The sequence below is a fragment of the Suricata suricatta genome, chromosome 8 (assembly GCF_006229205.1).
Source record: "Suricata suricatta isolate VVHF042 chromosome 8, meerkat_22Aug2017_6uvM2_HiC, whole genome shotgun sequence".
Taxonomy (NCBI): domain Eukaryota; kingdom Metazoa; phylum Chordata; class Mammalia; order Carnivora; family Herpestidae; genus Suricata; species Suricata suricatta.
This window is the reverse complement of record NC_043707.1, coordinates 17,455,366-17,474,864: the sequence shown is the minus strand read 5'-3', so window position 1 is coordinate 17,474,864 and position 19,499 is coordinate 17,455,366. Positions and strand designations below refer to the sequence as shown.

At 42.7% G+C, this 19,499-nt stretch overlaps 1 protein-coding gene across 6 annotated transcripts in view; it reads right to left on the bottom strand.

Moving 5' to 3' along the window:
• The window catches only part of PRKCB (protein kinase C beta), a 302,187-nt gene that overhangs the window by 177,183 nt on the left and 105,505 nt on the right, over positions 1-19,499 (bottom strand). For all 6 annotated transcript variants that reach the window (XM_029947104.1, XM_029947100.1, XM_029947101.1 and 3 more), the window contains exon 2: positions 7,581-7,663. In XM_029947104.1, coding sequence (XP_029802964.1) covers positions 7,581-7,663 — 83 coding nt within the window. The remainder of the gene's footprint in view (positions 1-7,580; positions 7,664-19,499) is intronic.

The window sequence follows — 19,499 nt, the reverse complement described above, 5'->3', positions numbered from 1 at the left end:
TGACATACAGAGAGAGATAGAGAGAGTGCATGTACATGAGAGGGGAGGGGCAGAGAGACGGAGAGACAGAGAATCCCAAACAGGCTCCATGCTGTCAGCACAGAGCCGGATGTGGGGGCTCAATCTCACAAACCATGAGATCATGACCTGAGCCAAAACCAAGAGTCAGACACTTAACTAACTGACTGAGCCATGCAGGTGCCCCTACAGTTTACTTTTTTAAAAATTCTCTTAATGGTGTTTATTTTTGAGAGGGAGAGAGATAGAGTGCGAATGGGGAGAGGGGCAGACAGAGAGGGGGACACAGAAGCTGAAGCAGGCTCCAGGCTCTTAGCTGTCAGCACAGAGCCTGATGCGGGGCTCCAACTCACAAACTGCGAGATCATGACCTGAGTTGAAGTCAGATGCTTAACCAACTGAGCCACCCAGGTGCCCCTTTAGTTTACTTTTTTAAATTGAAGTATAGTTGACACACAATGTATACTTTTTATGCCACTTTATTAGGTTATGTTGGTAACTGTGATCAAGCTAGCTTATAATAATAAGGTGTGGTAGCTATTGACTTTATCAGCCCATCAAAGTTTCCTAACCCTTCGTCTTATAACAGATTCTGCTCTTAGAGCCTCAGGGATGTCACATGATACAGGCCTGATAAACTATAAGAGCTCATTTTCCCAACAACAGAAGATCAGCCAATCAGAACCCTTCCCTGAGACTCTTTATAAATGCCAGAGCGAGCCCACTTCTTACACTGGGTCTCCATCTTCCCACAGGGTCGATTATCAGTAGGTTGATAGACATAGATGTGTCCTATCTACAGTAAGAGCAAATGAGGCAAGGACAAACCAGAGCCCCAGCAGGGAACAGATGACATGCTCAAATTAAGAGAGTTTAAAAGAGGTTTCATAAAAGACCACTTGCAAAGATGCGGGCGGACATGGTGCTGGGAAGCCATAGGGGATAGCACAGTAATTGGAGGCAAGTAAGAGCAAAGGGAAAAGGAAAAAGAGTAACTCCTGGAGCCCAAGGAGAGAATTATGTAAAGAAGACTGCCTTTAGAGGAGTAACCCTTAGTCAAAGGGTAGAGCCAAGATGACCCCATGATAAATACCCAGTTCACTCTCTGCTCACTTTCCAATCTCCTACTGGTCCTTCTGGCTGGGCTAAGCCCAACCAGAAGTCAGGGTATAAAGGTAACCTCCAGTACTGCAGTCCTTATAGGTCAGTCTCTCAGGGAGAAAGCAGAGTAGATCCAGAAGAGCAAATAAGAAAGCCGGCACAAATGAGGACCACTCTGACAGAATGCCATTTCTCTATGCATTTTGGCAGTATGACTTTGTGGCTCCTCCTATTCAGAGGTGAGGTCTATTTCTTCACTCCTGATTCTGGTCATAGCCATAACCAATGTGCCACAAATGAAGGCTGGAAAAACACCCATGCTTTGGGGATTGCCCTCTCTTGCCATGCTTGAAACCCTAGGCTAGTGTGTAAATGTGCCTAGACCAGCCTACTGGAGGAAAAAAGACCACATGGAAGAGAAACAAAGCACCCAAGCCAACAGGCTGCCAACTGGCGGTCACATTAGTGAGACTATCTAGGTGATCCAGCACCAGCCATGTCACTGGCTGACTATGACACTTGACAGAGCCCAGCAAAGATCATCTGAATAGACTTGAATGAGAAGAATCACCCAAGTAGCCCAGAGAATCATGAAAGATAATAAGTGGTTGTTGCCTCAAGCTACTAAATTTTGGAGTGGTTTGTTACATGGCAAAGCTAACTGATACAGCTGATAGGAAGAATGCACCTTGTGAGTATCAGGACCCCAGTTCCAAGTATCTGAGGCCCTTGTCCCTTAAACTTATTCCATTCCCCATACCCTTCCCATGAGCCAATCTGTTTTCCTATTGCTAATTACAGTTGGATTTCTCTACTTTAAATTTAAAAAAATTGCAAAGCTTTACTTTTTCTCTGTAGTCTGATACAGTTTAAAATGTACAGAAATCCTTCCTTCCTCTTAAGATGATTTACCCACGAAGCCTATTATTCTGGGAGAAGAAAAGTTTCTTGGGCAATGTTCTCATTTCTTTTTTGGTTACTTGCCTATTCTGGTTTCCAATTTCTTCTTGAGACAAAATTGGCAAGTTAGAATTTCCTAGAAAATCGTCCATTTCAACCAGATTTTCAAACACATTTTTATGCATATTCATACATTATATATATAATATATATACATATTCTTGTTAATATATATATTCTTTTTAAATCTTCTATTTTCCTTTTATTAAATCTTTAACATTTAGCTCATGACTTATCATGTTTAATATATTTCTTCATAAAGGTTGGATTTAAAAACACAAAAGTGGGGGCACCTGGCTGGTTCAGTTGGTAGAGCACACAACTCTTGATCTCAGGGTCATGAGTTCAAGCCCCACATTGGGTGTGGAGATTACTAAAGAAAATAAATAAACTTAAAAAAATTAATTAAATAAAACTTTTTAAAATGAAAACAAAACACAAAAGGATATACTTGACACTAGTGTGCATCATCCTTAACTGCCCTGATCCAGTGATGTAATCAGGAGCATACAGGGCATAGCAATGGGTTTTATTCAGCATCTTGACTCTAAAGAATAAGAAATCACTGCTAAAACCATAAAATGTTGAAGAAGTGTCTTTAGACAAACCTAAAGAATCTTTTTATAACTTCTGGCACAGAGCCTCTGCTCAACAAAATTAGCTATTCTCATTGGCTATTATTCCTTGGCAGGTCAAAAGGTAACCGGCATCCCTTCCTGAGGAGGAGAGACTCATCCACGTATTAATAATAATTCAGAAACCATTTGCTCAGTGCCTTTTTTGTGCCAGACACTATTCTGGATGTGGCTCAAGCCTCACTGAATATTCACCAGAAATGAACTATGATTTAGGTATTATCTTCCCCATTTTAAAGATATGAACTAAGGACTAAAGAACTTAAATTATTTTACTGGTGCAGTAAATAAATAACAGCGTTGGAATTTGACACCAAGGTTTTCTGTCTCCGAAATCCAGGCTCATTTCTCAGCATTGCACTACAGACTTTGAGGTTTTTGTGTCAAGTAATGGAAATGGAGACAGTAATTACCTCATAAGGGCATGCTCTGGGTGGAGGACTGTAGAGAATTATCAGTGCATTCATCATTAGGGGGTAGACAGAGCAATCAAAATGCCCTTAGCTACTTGTACCAAGGGCTTACTGTGCTAAGCACTTTCATGCAATGGCTTTTTAATCCATTTGCTGTTAACGCTATTGTGCTTGTTGTTAACCCTTTTTCAGTTTATGGATTTTTAAAAAATTATTACAACAAATCTATGTGGTTGATACTAATATCCTAGTCTACAGATAAGGAAACAAAGACACAGAAAAAGAAAATGAGACACCCAAGGTCCCCCAAATGACCTGCAGAGTCAGAACCTGAACTCTGATATGTCTGACTGTAGGTAGAGTCCACACTCCTAACCACCATTGTCTTTGGCCATGATCAATAAATTGCATAGCTTCCCATTTGTAGCTGGAGATGGCTAAATCATACAGGAACCTGGGGCAGAGAAAAAATGAGATGCATTCCCTTATGAGGTTGCCTATGACTCTCTAAACCACACTAAGATCTGTAGATCTTTCATGAAGTCAAGTGTGATGGTCTCTAGGAATTCTACTCTGCAGTGGCCACTTAGGTCAACAGGATCTCAGTAGACTGACCAAAGATCCTTCCCCCATCATTCCCATGAAGAGCAGAGTCTATTTCTTTCCTGCTTGAATCTGGTCTTGGCCATGAAACTACTTTGTCCAGTAGGACATCATCAAACACGATGCACAGGCTGGAAAAGCACCTATGTGTTGGGGCATGCTCTCTTGCTCATCTTGGAACCCTGAAACTACCATGTGACCAACCTAGAGCTAGCCATCTGAGGAATGAGAAGCTATGTGGTGGAGAACCAAAGAACCCAGGCTGACAACCTGCTCACTGCCAGTCATGTGAGTGGGGCCATCCTAGATCGTCAGATATCCACAGACACAGGCAAGAACCCTTTAAATTGTGTACCCAGGACAAGTTCCTCACTTGCAACACCTTAGTTCCAGCCCCAAGAGACAAGTCCTCTTTTCGTGTTCTAAGATCTCTCAGGAGGCTGTGTATGTGGTTAGTATTCTAAGTGCTAGGTAACTATAATGTTATATGTAATGTATATGGACCTCTCTACAAGGTCCAAGAGACCACAGGATCAAAGGCTTCCATTGTGTTGAGACCAAGACTATGCCTGCAGATGACCAGAGGTAACACCCAGGAACTCTGCCATATTTTCAGATCCCTCATTGGTAGATGTCTGTATATATTGTCTCTTCCCATTTTCACTGATTGGTTGTGTCAGTAATTGAAGTCACTGGGACAGAGTCTGGTTTGTCAAGTTTCCTCAGATAGCCAAAAGGGCATAATGTGGACCTATCTGTAGAATAATGCCAACCACACAAAGTCCTACTAATATCCAGAATGTTTCCTGGCTCAGACTGGGGTTAGAGTAGCAAAGGGGTAGAGGAAGGAGCCTGGCACATCCCCTTTTCATAGGTGAGACTGTGCTTGTCTGCTCCATGAGCTTGCTGCACACCAGGTCCTCCAAGGTCACACAGAAGGGGGGCATCCCTCCCTAACTGCATGACTCTTACAGGCAGCCAAAAGACAGCCTGGCCAGCTTGGTGAGCAGGTGTGACCAGATCTTTAATCATGTCTCCAGCCACGGACAGGAAAAGGTCAATGAACTGAGTCAAGCCAGTTCAGGAGTCTGGACCAATTTATCATCCTTAGTGCCAACTGACCTTCTTGGAACTGTGTCCAGAGATAGAATCATTCCAAGTAGGCTGCCAAATCCTATGCATGGTAGCTGCAGGAAGTGCTGTCTGCCCTCCCCACACCCAAAGCAATGAATGGTTGCACTGCTCCATTCATAGGCACAGGGGTCTCCTACCACTCATGGAGCCTGCACACCCCTAGGAATGACTGCCAAATGGCAGACAGAGGGCCTGTGAATTCTTCAGACTCACTTGGTGGCCATCTGTCCTTGCTGCCTGCCCTGCATATATTCACTGTTATTCATTATTACCCGCCATCATCATCTTCCACACATATAGCGCTTGCTATGTACCAGACACTTCTATATACTGGATACTCATAACAAGACTATTATTTTATCCATTTTTCAGCTGAGGAATCTCAGGCACAAAGAGATGTAAGTACATTACGTTGCCCAGTCACCCATATCTAAGCCTAGGAGTGTTGCTGGCTCTATCCACAGTCTAGATGTTAACCAGTACACAATACCTGTTCTCCAGTTCTCCTCTGAGGGCCCACTTCCCCAATACTCAGATCACTGGGTGGCCACACGGGGCCTCCACACCAGCAGTAGGCACATGACCACACCTGCCAGTCAGCATCACCATCTTTCTGGCTACACGTAACCTATGGCCCAATGACACTTCAGCCTTTGTCATTGGAACTGCAGCACTGATAAGACATAAGACCATAGGTCTCTCAGTCCTGACGTTCCCCTAGGAGAAAAGCCTTCTTCCTAAGACAGATACCAAGACAGGAAGTTTAGCCAAGGGAAGGAAAAAGGTCCTGAGGGCCTCCTTTCAGTACCTTGATTCACTGTGTCTGAAGCCAGTCTATCTACCCTTGGGCTTTTCAGCTTCAGGGACCAAATGTCTCCCTTTCCACATAAACCAGTCTGAGCTGAGTTTCTGTCTGAAGCAACAGAAAAAAAAATCAACAGATATAGCAAGATATAGGAAACATTATTCTCTTGGGGGCCACGTGAGACTAAAGCCTTGGGGTGCATGAACATTCAGAGCTCCATAATGGAGCCAGGCTGTCCCCACAAACCTCTCTGCTTATTATCCTGGGGAAGGAGAGAAGGAATTGCACTAAAAGGGCCCAAAGTGTGACATAAGAGAACATGAAAAATGGCCCATTTTCATGTTTGCAGATAAGTCTTGGTTGTTTTAGGATGCTTGGAGTTCTTACACCCAAGGACCACAGTTTCCGAGCCAAGGAACTGTCACCACAGGCTCTAGAGCGTTCATGTTGCTATGGCGACAGCTACGTGACCCCCCTGATTTGCAGCCTTGAGCAGATGACCACTTACAGTAGGCCAACAATGGTAGAGAAATGCAATGACAGAGGTAGTCACCACTCACTTCTGGCAAGCCATCAGCCGCTAGGTCTATGTGGGTAAGGACAGGTCCAGTAATGACAATGCCATTGGGGGAAATTCCAGGAAGGTGAATCAAAGCAGGAACAAAATAAGAGGGCAAGGGGTGGGTAGCCTCATAGAGGCGACGCTGAATGCAGTTGATTACTGGGACAAAGGAAGGGGGTGCATGCTGCACAGTCCCACCAAGGTGTTTTCAGCTGCACAGAAAAGATCACCCCCAAAACAATGAGACTTTACCAAGAAAACCTCCTCATCTCAGAAGAGAACTCAGCACTGGCTCAGCAGCTCACCAATGTCCTCAATGACCCAGGTTCCTTCAACCCTCTATCCTGCTCGACATGCAAGTATGTCTCCCTCATTAACCCAAAGGTGCTGCCACAACTCCATACATTATATCTTCCCACAAAAATCCCCCACAGGACAAAGGATGGGATGTCCACTCCTATCACAAAGGAAAGTCCTTCCTAGAAGGCTTCCCCCAACTTCCCCCCAAGGGTCCACTGAACAGACTGGGGTCACCTGATCACTCACTAACTATAAGAGAGCCTCAGAGGCCAGTATCAGGCATTTTCAACTTTGGGCATGAGAGGTGGCCTCTGCCAGAAAGAACAGACAGGAGGGCTATGAATGGCCATTGAGTGGGCGACTGACAATGTACCCCAAGCTTTGGGCAGACTCAGACCAAGGCTTTTGTCATATCCTTATAGGGCTCATACAGTTCCTTAAATCAACTTATCTTTTGTTTAACCCAAACACCTTTATTTAGGTAGGAAAGTTTATATCCCTACCATAAATTCAAAAACCACTACCAGACACATTTTTCCAGTCTATATCAAAATAAGTTCAAAATGGTTAAAGTAAAGGTTATTTGCCTATTTTACCCAGAAGACCCCCCTGCCCCACCAACAGTAGCGAGACTTTGGGACATAGAGGGAAAAACACCTTTCCTGCTAATTCCTTGGCCCTGGTATCAAGAATCCCCTCACAAAGTGCTATAAAGTGCATCATAAGGTACCATCGTGACTACCTTTTTACACTAGCAGAAACAATCTAGTCACTGACCACCACTCTCCATGCCTGCCCCCCATAAAGAGGAAGACATTTAGCAAAACCATAATAGGGGAACTAGCTGGCTTCCTGTGCAGTTCTACCCCGCTCCCAAAATGCTTTATCCTTTCCATTAAAATGAAAAAGGTCTCAGAGGCTGAAGGGGCCACCCCATGCCTTGGAATAAGAACAGCCCAACTTTTTTTTTTTTCTAAGCATACTCCTATTTACCCCAAAGGAGGTGCTGACTGTGGGCGGAGAGATGTGACCAATGTCCTGTTACTTACATCAGAGGCTGGGCCTTTGTCAGCGCCTGGGCAGGAGAAAGTGACAAATTCATGGCACCGCTTGTGCACGACAAAACAGCAGACTGCAAAAGAGAAAACAAGGGTAGGAGGGAGGAAGGGAAGTGGAGAGGGGGAAGAGAGGGAAAAGGGGAAAAGATCATTAATCCTGACTTCGAAACAAGGAAAGGCTTTTACACCAAAATAAACAATGATATCAGCTTCCACACCTTACCCTTTATTGAAAGTCAAACTCTTGGGTACCCTCCTGCTGCATCTTGCAAATCAGTTACACTAGAGGTTCAAGAGATCATCACAACCACTCAAAATCACATCCCTCCCCCTCCGCAGAGACCACTTAAGCTGTCTGGTCTTGTGCTGGTTTTGAAACAGAATGGGATCTCTTAGATCGGGTACCACATGACGTCATCAGCTCATGTTTAGGTCCAGAGTGCATAAGAAATACATCTTTAAACACTAGAATCACACTCAGACAGACACATAAGAGGAAGGGCTGTGCAGGAAAACAAAGTAAGCAGAAATGGCAGACCCACGCCCCATCTCATTCAGAAGCAATGACAGAGTGGAAGAAAAAGTTGCAATGTTCACATTATTACTGTAGGAGTTTGCAACCAACTACATACATACCTATATTTGAACTTGTATGAGTTAAATGCATCTATGATATGGCTCCACTATTTGGGAATTATACACTTGGGAAAGGGCAGTTGGACACTATATACAAAATAAAATTGATTTTGGAGGCACCTGGGTGGCTCAGTCGGTTAAGCATCCTGCTCTTGGTTTTGGCCCAGGGCAGCTCATGGTTTATGAGTTTGAGCCCCACATCAGGTTCTGTGCTGGCAGGGTGGGCCCTGCTTGCGATTCTCTAGCTCTCACTCTCTCTCAAAAATAAATGAATTAACTTTTTAAAAAATAAATAAAACTGATTTGGGGGGGCACCTGGGTGGCTCAGTTGGTTGGGCATCCAACTCTTAATTTCCACTCAGGTCTCGATCTCAGGGCCATGAGATTGAGCCCTGCATTGGGCCCCACGCTGATCATGAAGCCTGCTTAAGAATCTTTCTCTCCTTCTCTCCTCTCCCCCACTCACACACTTTCTTTCTAAAAGAAAAAAGAAATTATTTGATTTTTGTTGTTGTTTTTCAAAAATCTACCTTTACAAACTCTAAACTGTGTCCACAGTTTAGACCACACGGCAGGAACAGGCTCAGAATCTTCCCAAGGAACATTCTCAGTGAATGAAAACAGGCCAGGAAAGCTCAAGACTATCCCTAGTGATACAATGAAGTGAGCAACAAACACTGGTGGCTGTTAACATCACAAAAAGGCTCGACCTGCCTATTGATGAGAGTTATCACAAAGTACCCCACCAAAATACTCTTGCCAAAATAATCAAACTTGAATCAGTTCAAGAATTTTGATCGAACTACCAATTTACAGGAATACAAGTGATAGAGGCACATATTAAGTGACATCACAGGGAGGCAATGAGAAAAAATTTTTTTTCTTGTTTATTTATTTTTGAGGTGGGTGAGGGGCAGAGAGAGAGGGAGACACAGAATCTGAAGCAGGCTCCAGGCTCTGAGCTGTCAGCACAGAGACCAACAGGAGGCTCGAACCCATAAACCATGAGATTCTGACCTGAGCGGAAGTTAAATGCTTAACCTACTGAGCCACCCAGGTACCCCATAGGAAACAATTTTTTAAAACACAACAATGTAGAAAAACTACAAGACAACTGACTCTCTCTCAAAAATGAGTAAACATTAAAAAAAATTTTAAGCTGTTACAAAAGAAAAAAGAACTCCAAGAAGTAAAGAGTAGGGCAGAGGAACAACTTATATATTCAAAGAGATTTGAGAAACCTATCAATTTAATGCAATATGTGGACCCTGTTTAGATCCCAATTTGAATAGGCGACTAGTCTGAACAATAATGAAACAATCAGGAAAATGGAGATATTCACTTTTTGATGATTAGGAGAGAATTACTGCTATTGATAGTGAATTTAAAAATTTTTGGTGTGGTTATTTTTTATTAAAGAATCCTTATCTTTGAGGATACATCCTGAAATCTCTATGGATAAAATGATTTAATTAAAACAATTAAGCATGACAGGAAGGAGATAGAAAGGGAAGGGTTATAGTTGGGAAAATAAATTAGTCATGACTGATCATTATTTGAACCTGAATGATGGACACAAGAGGATTCATTATACTAAGCGGTCTACTTTGATATATGTTTGGTATTTTCCACAATGCAGAATTTTTAAATCTTCATGGTTGGGAACAAAGAAGAGTTCCAAAGGGACCAATTTCTTTCTCCTTTGCTTACTCCCTTTCCTGTTTTAATAGTTACTGTATTTTATGAGTCATATATGCTTTGTATAAAGACATTTATGTTGGGGTACCTGGGTGGCTCAGTGAAATATATGAACAGTGGTCAACAGAAGCCAGGGATGGTTATTTCTGGGCAGTAGGATTGCCAGTTACAAGAGCCAGACTAATGACATCTGGACAAATTTGCCATGATGACTGTTCTCGGACCTTGAAGCCTTCTTGGGCACAGCCCTCAGCCTCATTCTTTCCGTTTTGTTTAACCACACCCTCAAGTACACCGTTGGAACACAGTGTTCTTGATGTACTCTGGAGATATGACTATGCCACACAATATTGTTGAGTATCTCTCCCAGATGGGCTACTACCACGTACTCCCCAGCCTCTGGGGCTATAAAGGCAGGTCTAGTGGAAGCTGGGGCTATGGAGATCTCCTCATCCTGCAGCCACCCCAGACCTGCTCCTGTCCTTAAGTCCCCTTACTGAGTCGTTTCTTACCAACCTGGATTTGGCTTTTTTTCTTTGGTCCTGTGACTCCTTTAGCCTTTTGAGGTCATTTTGCATAGACCTCCCTTTCATGGAGCACCAATTATGGCCACTTTCAACCTTACATTTTTCTATATTGTTCAAAGTGTTTACAATGAGTATATATTAGTTATATAATCAGAAAAAATAAGCCTAGTTTCATTCTGAAACAAAACTAAGAGTCAAAGAAAAACATAAGTCAGGGAATGAAAAATATTATTACCAATATTGGAAACTCAGGGGTTGGGCTGATAATTGAATGGACACAGCTGAAGAGGAATTTAGCAAACTGGAAGTCTAAATTGAGGGACTGCCCCAGAATTCAACAAAAGGTATGGGAAGGAATAGAAGAAATGATACAAAACATGGAGGATAGATCCAAACATTTTAATACCCATGTAAATGGATGTTCAAGAGAGAACAGAGAGAATGGTAAAGATGTAATCAAAGAAAATAGACAAAGAAAATTCCCTAAAGATTAAGAAGAATGTGAGTCATTAATTTGAAAGAAACAATCAAGCAAGCGTCAGTAGGAATAAAGGAAGAAAAGTCTGATACTGAGATCATTCCAACATGTCCAACAGGGGCAGGAAGAGAGGAGGAGGAAGACTACCAAAAAAGAAACCAAAATAATTTTGACATCCGATTTCTCATCTGCAATTCTGAATTCCTGAGTATGATAGAGGAGTATCTTCAAAGGCTTAGGAAAATTCATTTCTACTGAAAACCTCATACAAAGCCAAAATGGCATTCAAATGAAGGTATAAAATAAAGACATTTCCAAATACAAGGACTTAGAAAATTTACTTCCCACAAAAGAAGTACTAGAAGATATACATCCCACAAAAGAATAACCTCCTAAAAAATGAATGAAAAGAAGTATACAAAATAGATATAAAAGAATGAACAAAAAGAGGGAGGGACACCTGGCTGGCTCAGTTGATAGAGCTCACAACTCTTGATCTCAGGGTTGTAAGTTCAAGTCCCACATTGGGTATAGAGATTAGGTTTTTTTTAATCCTTAAAAAGAGAGAGAGAGAGAGAGAGAGAAGAGGGGGAAGAATCTAAGTTATAAGAAATGCGGGTGGAGAAGGGCTGTTACATTGAGATGTGCAAAGGGTCTTGTCTTATTCCTCAAGAGGTTATAGATACTGAGAAGGCGCATTTAAGACACTGTAAGTTTGAATATATGTGCTAACGATTAAGGACAAGAATAGAAATATTACACATAATTTGCAGAATACTGAAGGAAAAAACTGGACAAAGAAAACTCAATCCAACTACACTTAAAAAGGTCCTCCCACATGCCCAAATATCATGTAAATATTATTCTTTTCTCGTTTTACTCCTATATGGCCTGGCTTGCACTTCAAATTCTTTAATCCATCTGTAATTTCTTGGCACCTGATGTGCATGGGTATCTACTTTGCCATTTTTTTTTCCCAAATAGGTAATCAATTGTCCCAATGTGTTTTATTAAATAATCCATCCCTTGGCCTCAGATTTCAAGTGCCAACTTTATTATATGCTAAATAATTATGTACGCTGGGGTCTGTCTCTAGGCCTTCTGTTCTCTTCCACTGATGTGTCTTAGAGTACAGCAATGTGGGTTTTAATTATAGTAGCTTTATAATATGTTACATCTTGGCAGGGCAATTCCTTCTCATTATCCTTACATCCAGCATTTTCTTGGCAATCACTGCATGTTTATTCTTCCAAGTGAACTTTCGAATCAGTTTACCAAGCTTTTAAAAATACCAATGGAATTCTTATTGGAATTTGTATTTAGTCAACCACCCCCTACAAAGAAATACTCACTGGAACTTTGAAATGGTCTTAAATTTAGAAATTAAATTCAAGAGAGCTGACATTTTTACAATGAGTCTTTCTATCGGGAACAGGGTGCCCCCTTGTTAAAATCTGACTTTGTGTCATTAATAAAGTCTTCAATTTTCTCCACAGGTCCTACACATTTCTCATTTAGTATTAGTCAAGGGATCCTTTTTTTACACAGTTGTGACTTCGACATTTTTTTTCCATTTTATTTTCCAACTGGTGATGGTTTACAAATAGGGAAGCAATATATTTATTTTTAAGCATTTTTTAAAACTCCTAATAGTTTTCTGGTGGGTTTTCAGTTGCTTTCTTTGAGCTTTCTAGATAAAGAATTGTATTAGTCCCATTAATAACATTTTTTCTTTTTTTCTCTCTGATAGATACACCTCTTTTCTTTCCTTATCTTCCCCCCTTCTCATATTTCCATGTCTGCAACTTTCAGAACAACGTGGAAAAAAGGAGATGAAAACAGACAGTCCTGCTCGTTCTGAACTGTCACAAGCTTTACCTCTCCCTTACTCTCTTCTCAAACTAAGTCTTGGAATTTACATTTTCCTTGGGAACTGACCACAGTGTTCCCCTCTGTCTACTCATCTGGGATGATAATATGCCCTTTCTTCACATTGTATTTTTAGGTAGTTTCTAGTATTTTAGGTAGTTTCTCTTTTTATTTTTTCCAGAGGCTTGTCCCGTTCATTGTCTATTGGGTTTTTCTACCATTAGAGACACAAATCGTGGATATGTTTCTCAATTCAACTGTTTTTTTTTCTGCATTATTCATTGCTACTTTTATTTTTAATTTTAATTATACTACTTATCCATATTTGTTATCGTATTACTTCCTAATTACAAGTATGAATTCTGGAGCCAGGTAGCCAGGTTTGGATCCTGGGCACATTATCTTATCTCCCTGGGCCTCAGTTTCTTCTCTGGAAAATGATGGTAGTAACAGCAACCATATCACAAGGGTGTTGTCAGAATTAAGTGAGTTAATACATGCTCAGAACTGTGCCTAGCATATCATGAGTATTCATCAAATGTCTGCTGCTATTATTTATAGTTCTTTCTCAAGCTTCTTGAATGAATAGCTCAGTTAATTTATTCCCATTCTTCTTCATTAAAAATTCAACATTTGGGGCACTGGGGAGACTCAGTTGGCTGAGCATCCAACTTCGGCTCCGGTCATGAATTTGCAGTTCATGGGTTTGAGCCTCATGTCAGGCTCTGTGCTGACAGGTCAGAGCCTGGAGTCTGCTTTGGATTCTGTGCCTCCCCTTCCCGTACCCCTCCCCTGCTTCTGCTCTCTCTTTCTCTTAGAAATAATAAATAAATAAACTTTAAAAAAATTAGGGGCACCTAGCGACACATTTGATTAAGTGTTTGACTTCAGCTCAGGTCATGATCTCGTGGTCTGACAGTTCGAGCCCCGCGTCAGGTCCTGTGCTGACAGCTCAGAGCCTGGAGCCTGCTTCAGATTCTGTGTGTATCTCTCTCTCCCTGCTCATGCTCTGTCTGTCTCTATCTCAAAAAAGAAATAAACACTAAATTTTTTTAATTAAAGATATTAAAGCTAAAACCTTCCCTTTTAAGTACAGCTTTGGTGGCATCCTATGTTTTCTACTGAGTTGCCATTTTTAGGTTACTAAGTAGTCTATTTTGGTTCTAATTTCTTCTTCGACCCAGATCTGTTTAGAGAAGTTGTTCCCTACCACCACTACCACCTCCATTTACAAGTAGTCACTGTAGTCTAGAATCTTTTTCAAATATCTAAACTATCAGTTAAAATCTTATTCATCCTTAGTCTCTTTAAGGGGGGCCGGTGGTGGGGTTCGGGGGCAGGGGAGGGGAAGGTTCATCTCTACTTTCTAGTGTCTGCTCCAATTCCTGGTACATAAGTGATATTTAGTAAACCAGTACTTTGTGAATCAATGAGCAAAAGAATGTGTTACCATCAGCCACAGAAAAAGAAGAATGCCCAATCAATCTCATGGTAACATGTGCCTCCTGGCTGGCCTTCCACAGTCCATTACCATGAATGGGGTAGAAATACAGCAGCCATTGTCAAGGTCTCTTTAAGGCAGTCTTCCAACGGACCACAAAATAATCCATTCCCACCAAGCTAGAATCAATGTGCCAAGTGACTTGACTATACTCCAGCCTGCTCCATGGAGAAGCTGGAACATACTGGAACGTTGGTGAGCTACTCGTACAGGTATCTCCTTTTATACAATGTGTTTCTGGAAGTTGTATAAATCAAATTTCCTATTAACTAAAACACTATAAAGAAAAGTAGTAGGGCTGGCTATTTAAAGAAACAAACTAAATCCTTTTGTGATACAAATAAACACCCCCTCATTTCTGTTTGGCAAATTCAGGGTAAAACCAGTTTTTCTTTCCAAAGAGACAACATTTACTGAGCTGCTGAAACACACACCAGGTCCTACTTTCAAACAGGTAGCAGATAAGAGCCAAGAATTCCTAGATCCTTCATGGTTTATTCAACAACTCCTTGCTCTGCAGAAGTTAAAAGCCTGCAGCCTACCACCCTCAGAATGCAGCCAGTAGCCATGCTTCATTAGGACTATACAATGGACTCTCAAACTTAAAAGCCTAGGGGACAGGTGAGCAATGAAAGTGTCGGAGGGTCAGGCGGGAGAATACGTGTATGACCTAAAAGGGAAAATTGCCACTGGGCTCCAGTAGAGAAGGAGATAAAAGGTCCCAGTTCTACCACCTCCAGCCCTCCCTTCTAACATGTAAGATCGTGAAGGTCACAGGCCAGCTTTGTAGGTAGAATAATGCCTTCCTCCAACCCTCACCAAAGATGTCCATGTCCTAATCCCTGGAATTTGTGAATGTTACCTTCCGTAGAAAAACAGACTTTGCAGATATGATTAAATTAAGGATCTTGAGATGGGAAATTATTCCAGATTACACTGGTGGGACCAATGTAACCACAAGGGTCCTTACCAGACGGGGGCAGGAGGGTCCGAGTCAGAAGAGTAGATGTGACAACAAGAATTTGGAGTGATGTCATTGCTGGGAAGGAACACAAGCCAAGGCATGTGGGTGGCCTCCAGTAGCTAGAAAAGGCATGGAACAGATTGTCCCCTGGAGCATCCAGAAGGAACTCAGCCCTGCCGGCACCTTGATATTAGCCCCACAAGACCCATTTTCAGACTTCTAACCTCCAGAATGATACGATTATGAATCTGTTTTGTAATAAGCCACTATGTTGGCAGTAACTTACTACGGCAGCCACAGGAGAACAATATCTCAGCTAGTGGTTGATTCCAGAAACAGAAGACCTTAGTCAAAAGCCCAGGGCCCTTCCCTGGAACATCTGTCCCAAGAATGCATGGATCCTAACTTGGTTTTACACCACACCTCACCCCTAAAGTCCCAATTCTAACCACTATAGTGTATTCACTGCATCCAAAGAGGTCTGAATCAAGTCATCAACATTTCCCCCCGCCCTTCGGAATTGATTCTCCCCTTCTACCTCATTCTCACTGGGGTCTATAGTGGAAAATTGACGTCCCTGGAAGTAATCTTTGTCCTTGAATCCTGTGACATCAGCCTGCAACAGAAATTCTAGTGCTAGCTGCAGGTGTCCGTGGAGGGAGAAGAGAGGGCCCTCGGGACTTTTCCTCAGCCCTCACCTGTCTCAAGAAGCTTTCAAACAGCCGACTTTTTCAAGGGAGAAAAGCCTGTCTTCTTCCAAGAGTCACTCTGGGCTCTGCTGGACCTCAGTTTGAACCCTCATTTACCACCTATACACTGAAACCATTAGTCCACCCACTACACCTCTCCGAGCCTCAGTGCCTCCCCTCCAAAATGGGAACAACGACAGTACCTACTCTCAGAAGGCTGCTGTGACACTCAAACAAGACAACACGCATGAAGTGCTGGGTGGAAAGGGGCACTGGAGTTGGAACCACTAGCACTCCTATCTTGCTTTGCAATCGCCGGGAAGAATTGCTTTTTCCTCCTGGGCCAAAGCCAAATCACAGGCATTAAACCCTGCCTAGTGTGGAACATGAGGCAGGGCTCCCCCACACGTTTTCCCAAACCATCTCCACAATCAAAGGCACCGTTTGCACCCAACACCTGGCCCACTGGCATTCAGAAGACTGACCCACGTGGCCACACTACCTGAGTCCACAAAGGGCTTTCACACCTGTGATTTCGCTTGAGGGCACCATGAGGAAGATTTTCTGACCCGAATTGTGTCAACAGAGGTGCTGATGCTCAAAGAGAAATGATGTGCCCGAGGGCATCCAGCTAGTCAGTGGCACTTCTTGTACTTGAAACCAGGTTTGTCTTCTTCTAGAGCCCACTCTCAACTTACACGGTGTCGCCACTTTTGTGTTTGTCATCTATCTCACTGTTCCAGAAGAAATCCTCCCCCACTTTCCTCACCCCCGCCATCCAGTCAGTTGCTAAATCTTACTGAGTCTTCCTTCGCAACATCTTTTATACCATATCCTCCTGTACCTTCCCCACTGATTCCACCCTAACTGCCCCCAGCAACGCAGACAAGCAATCTTGCCACGGAGCCTTAACTGGTCTCCCCAGAAACGGATGAGTCTGCCTGATATCACATCATTATGAGCCAAAGTTTTCCAGAATTACAAAGGAGATAAGGCCACCAATATCACACAATTCCACGATTTCTAAATGAGATGTCACATACAAATGTACAGCAGCAGGGCACAAAGCAAGCTCTCAAGGAAGGCTTAATTACTTCCTTCCAGGTTAGAGGGGTTCGTGGGACAAGCTCTACAAGCAAGCTGCCTGGATTCCACAGCAGGTGCCACTATTTATTAGCTCTATGACCTTGAATCAGTCCATTGACCTTGCTGTGTCTCTGGTTCCTAGCTTACAAATAGAAAAAATCACAGTACTTTTCTGACAGAGTTGTTATTAGGCTTATGAATTAATCTTGGCACAGTGTATGGGCACAGTAAATGCCAAACAGATACTAAGTACTGTCAATAAGATTCCGACCTGCTCCCCTCCACCCCATGCAGCCTACATACTCTTTAAAAATTTATGTTCTGAAAACTCACTTTTTATATCATTTCCCTTTTCTGACACATTCATTGGCTGCCTATTGTCTAAAGCTGCACTGACCAATATGGTAGCCACTAGCCAAATGGAGCCATGCTCATTTAAATTAATTAGGTAAAATTTTTAATTGAGGTCCTCAGGGGCATCTGGGTGCCTCAGCCAGTTAAGCGTCTGACTCTTGATTTCAGCTCAGGTCATGATCTCATGGTTCAGGAGATCAAGCCCCACATCAGACTGTGTGCTGACAGTGTGGAGCCTGCTTGGGATTCTCTCTTCCCCTCCCCTCTCTCTCTGCCCCTTCCCCTGTTTGCACTCTCTCACACGTGCTTGCTGTCTCTCAAAATAAATAAATAAACTTTTTAAAAAGTATGTTTAAACTACGTAAATAAAATAAATAAAATTGAGTTCCGCATTCACATGAACCACACTTTAAGTGCTTAATAGTCACATGTAGCTAGAAACTACCATATTGGACACTCATCATAGAAAGTCTTATTGGAAAGCACTGGTCTAAGAATAAAGTTCAAATTCTGTAGCTTGGCATCCACTGACAATGTAACCACAGTATAATTTAGTCTTGTCTCCTCTGACTCCACTGCCTGCCCAGGCTGGATGACTCTCCCTTTCCATAATGCATTCCACTCACCCCCTGCTGTGCAAATTTTTCCGTAAACATATCCGTGCCAGCAGCCCATCATATGCAGTCTACAAAGGAAATTGAAGCCAGAGGAGCTCCCACCAGCATACTGAAGGCCAAATTGGAAAGAAATAACACATTCCACATAATAATTCAACTCAAGGGCCCCATGGGACAATGGTTGGCTCATCCTACCTACTTTAAAGCAGGGGTTACAAACTCAAATGCCTACTGAGTCTAGCCCTTGTGACTAAGTGAAGCAAGCTGGTGTAACCCAGCAGAGGAGCGTGGCTGAGCTGAACTAGAGAATGCATGCCTGTCCCAGAGACACTCCATCCAACAGTAGCCCTGGGGTCACTGGTCCAACACTGCCAGATAGGATTTTTTTAAAAAGCTCTGTGTAACCCACCCAAAGACATCAGAGTCTCTCCAGTTTACAAGCTCTTCTCTAGTGGGTCATCCTGACTTACCATAGCTACATATTATCTCTGAGCCAAAATATCGTCAACCACAGAATAGGAATAAGACCACCTACTTCATACAGGATTATGAGGATGAGACTAGACTAATGTGCATGGAGTGTGCCTGTCTCCCACCTAATTCTTAATAAAAATATGAAGGAATGTATTAAAAATGAATGGATGAATGAATGATTGGGTTCTTTGGTCATTCTCACATTCAGAAATCGCTCACCATGGCTGAGTCAAGAGGAAGACAGCTGTGGCCAGGAGCAGCGGGGCAGTATGGATGGATCCATAGGCAGCTGGCCCCAACGGTCAAGCCGCGTGAGCTCAGAGGGCCGCCTCACAGTCCTGTGTGAAGTGCGAATCTCTTTTTGAAACAGCATGCCACGCTTATGGTTTCAAATTCAAACACTGCAGATGAGCATATGGTTGAGAATCACTACTTTACTCCATTATCAGAGGGAACTATTTGCTCCAGTTTCTTGTGTGTCCTTCTAGAAATATTCTCTGCGTGTGTGTGAGCACATGAGGCTACACCCATAAATGGAGTGAGACATTCTGGATCTCCTTTTTGGTTTTTTTTAAGTCTATGGCCCTTCCATCTTCCCCGTATGGTACAATTCTACACCACAGGTTCTCCGCCCTGGCTTTACACTGAGTTGCCCAGAGTTCTGAAAACAAACCAGAGCTCAGGTCCCACCTCCAGAGATTCTGATTAACTACGGAGGAGTCAGGGGTGTGAGGGGAGAGGCTGATGACAGGTACATTTAAAAAGCTCCCCAGGGGCACTTGGGTGGCTTAGTTGGTTAAGCCAGGTCATGATCTCACGGATCATGGGTTCGAGTCCCACGTCAGGCTCTGTGCTGACAGCTCAGAGCCCGGAGCCTGCTTCAGATTCTGTGTCTCCCTCTCTCTGCCCCTTCCCCACTCACTCTCTGTCTCCGCCTCAAAAAGAAATAAAACATTTTTTAAAAAATTTTTAAAGCTTCCCAGGTGATTCAAATGTCAAAAAGCATCACTAATCTGC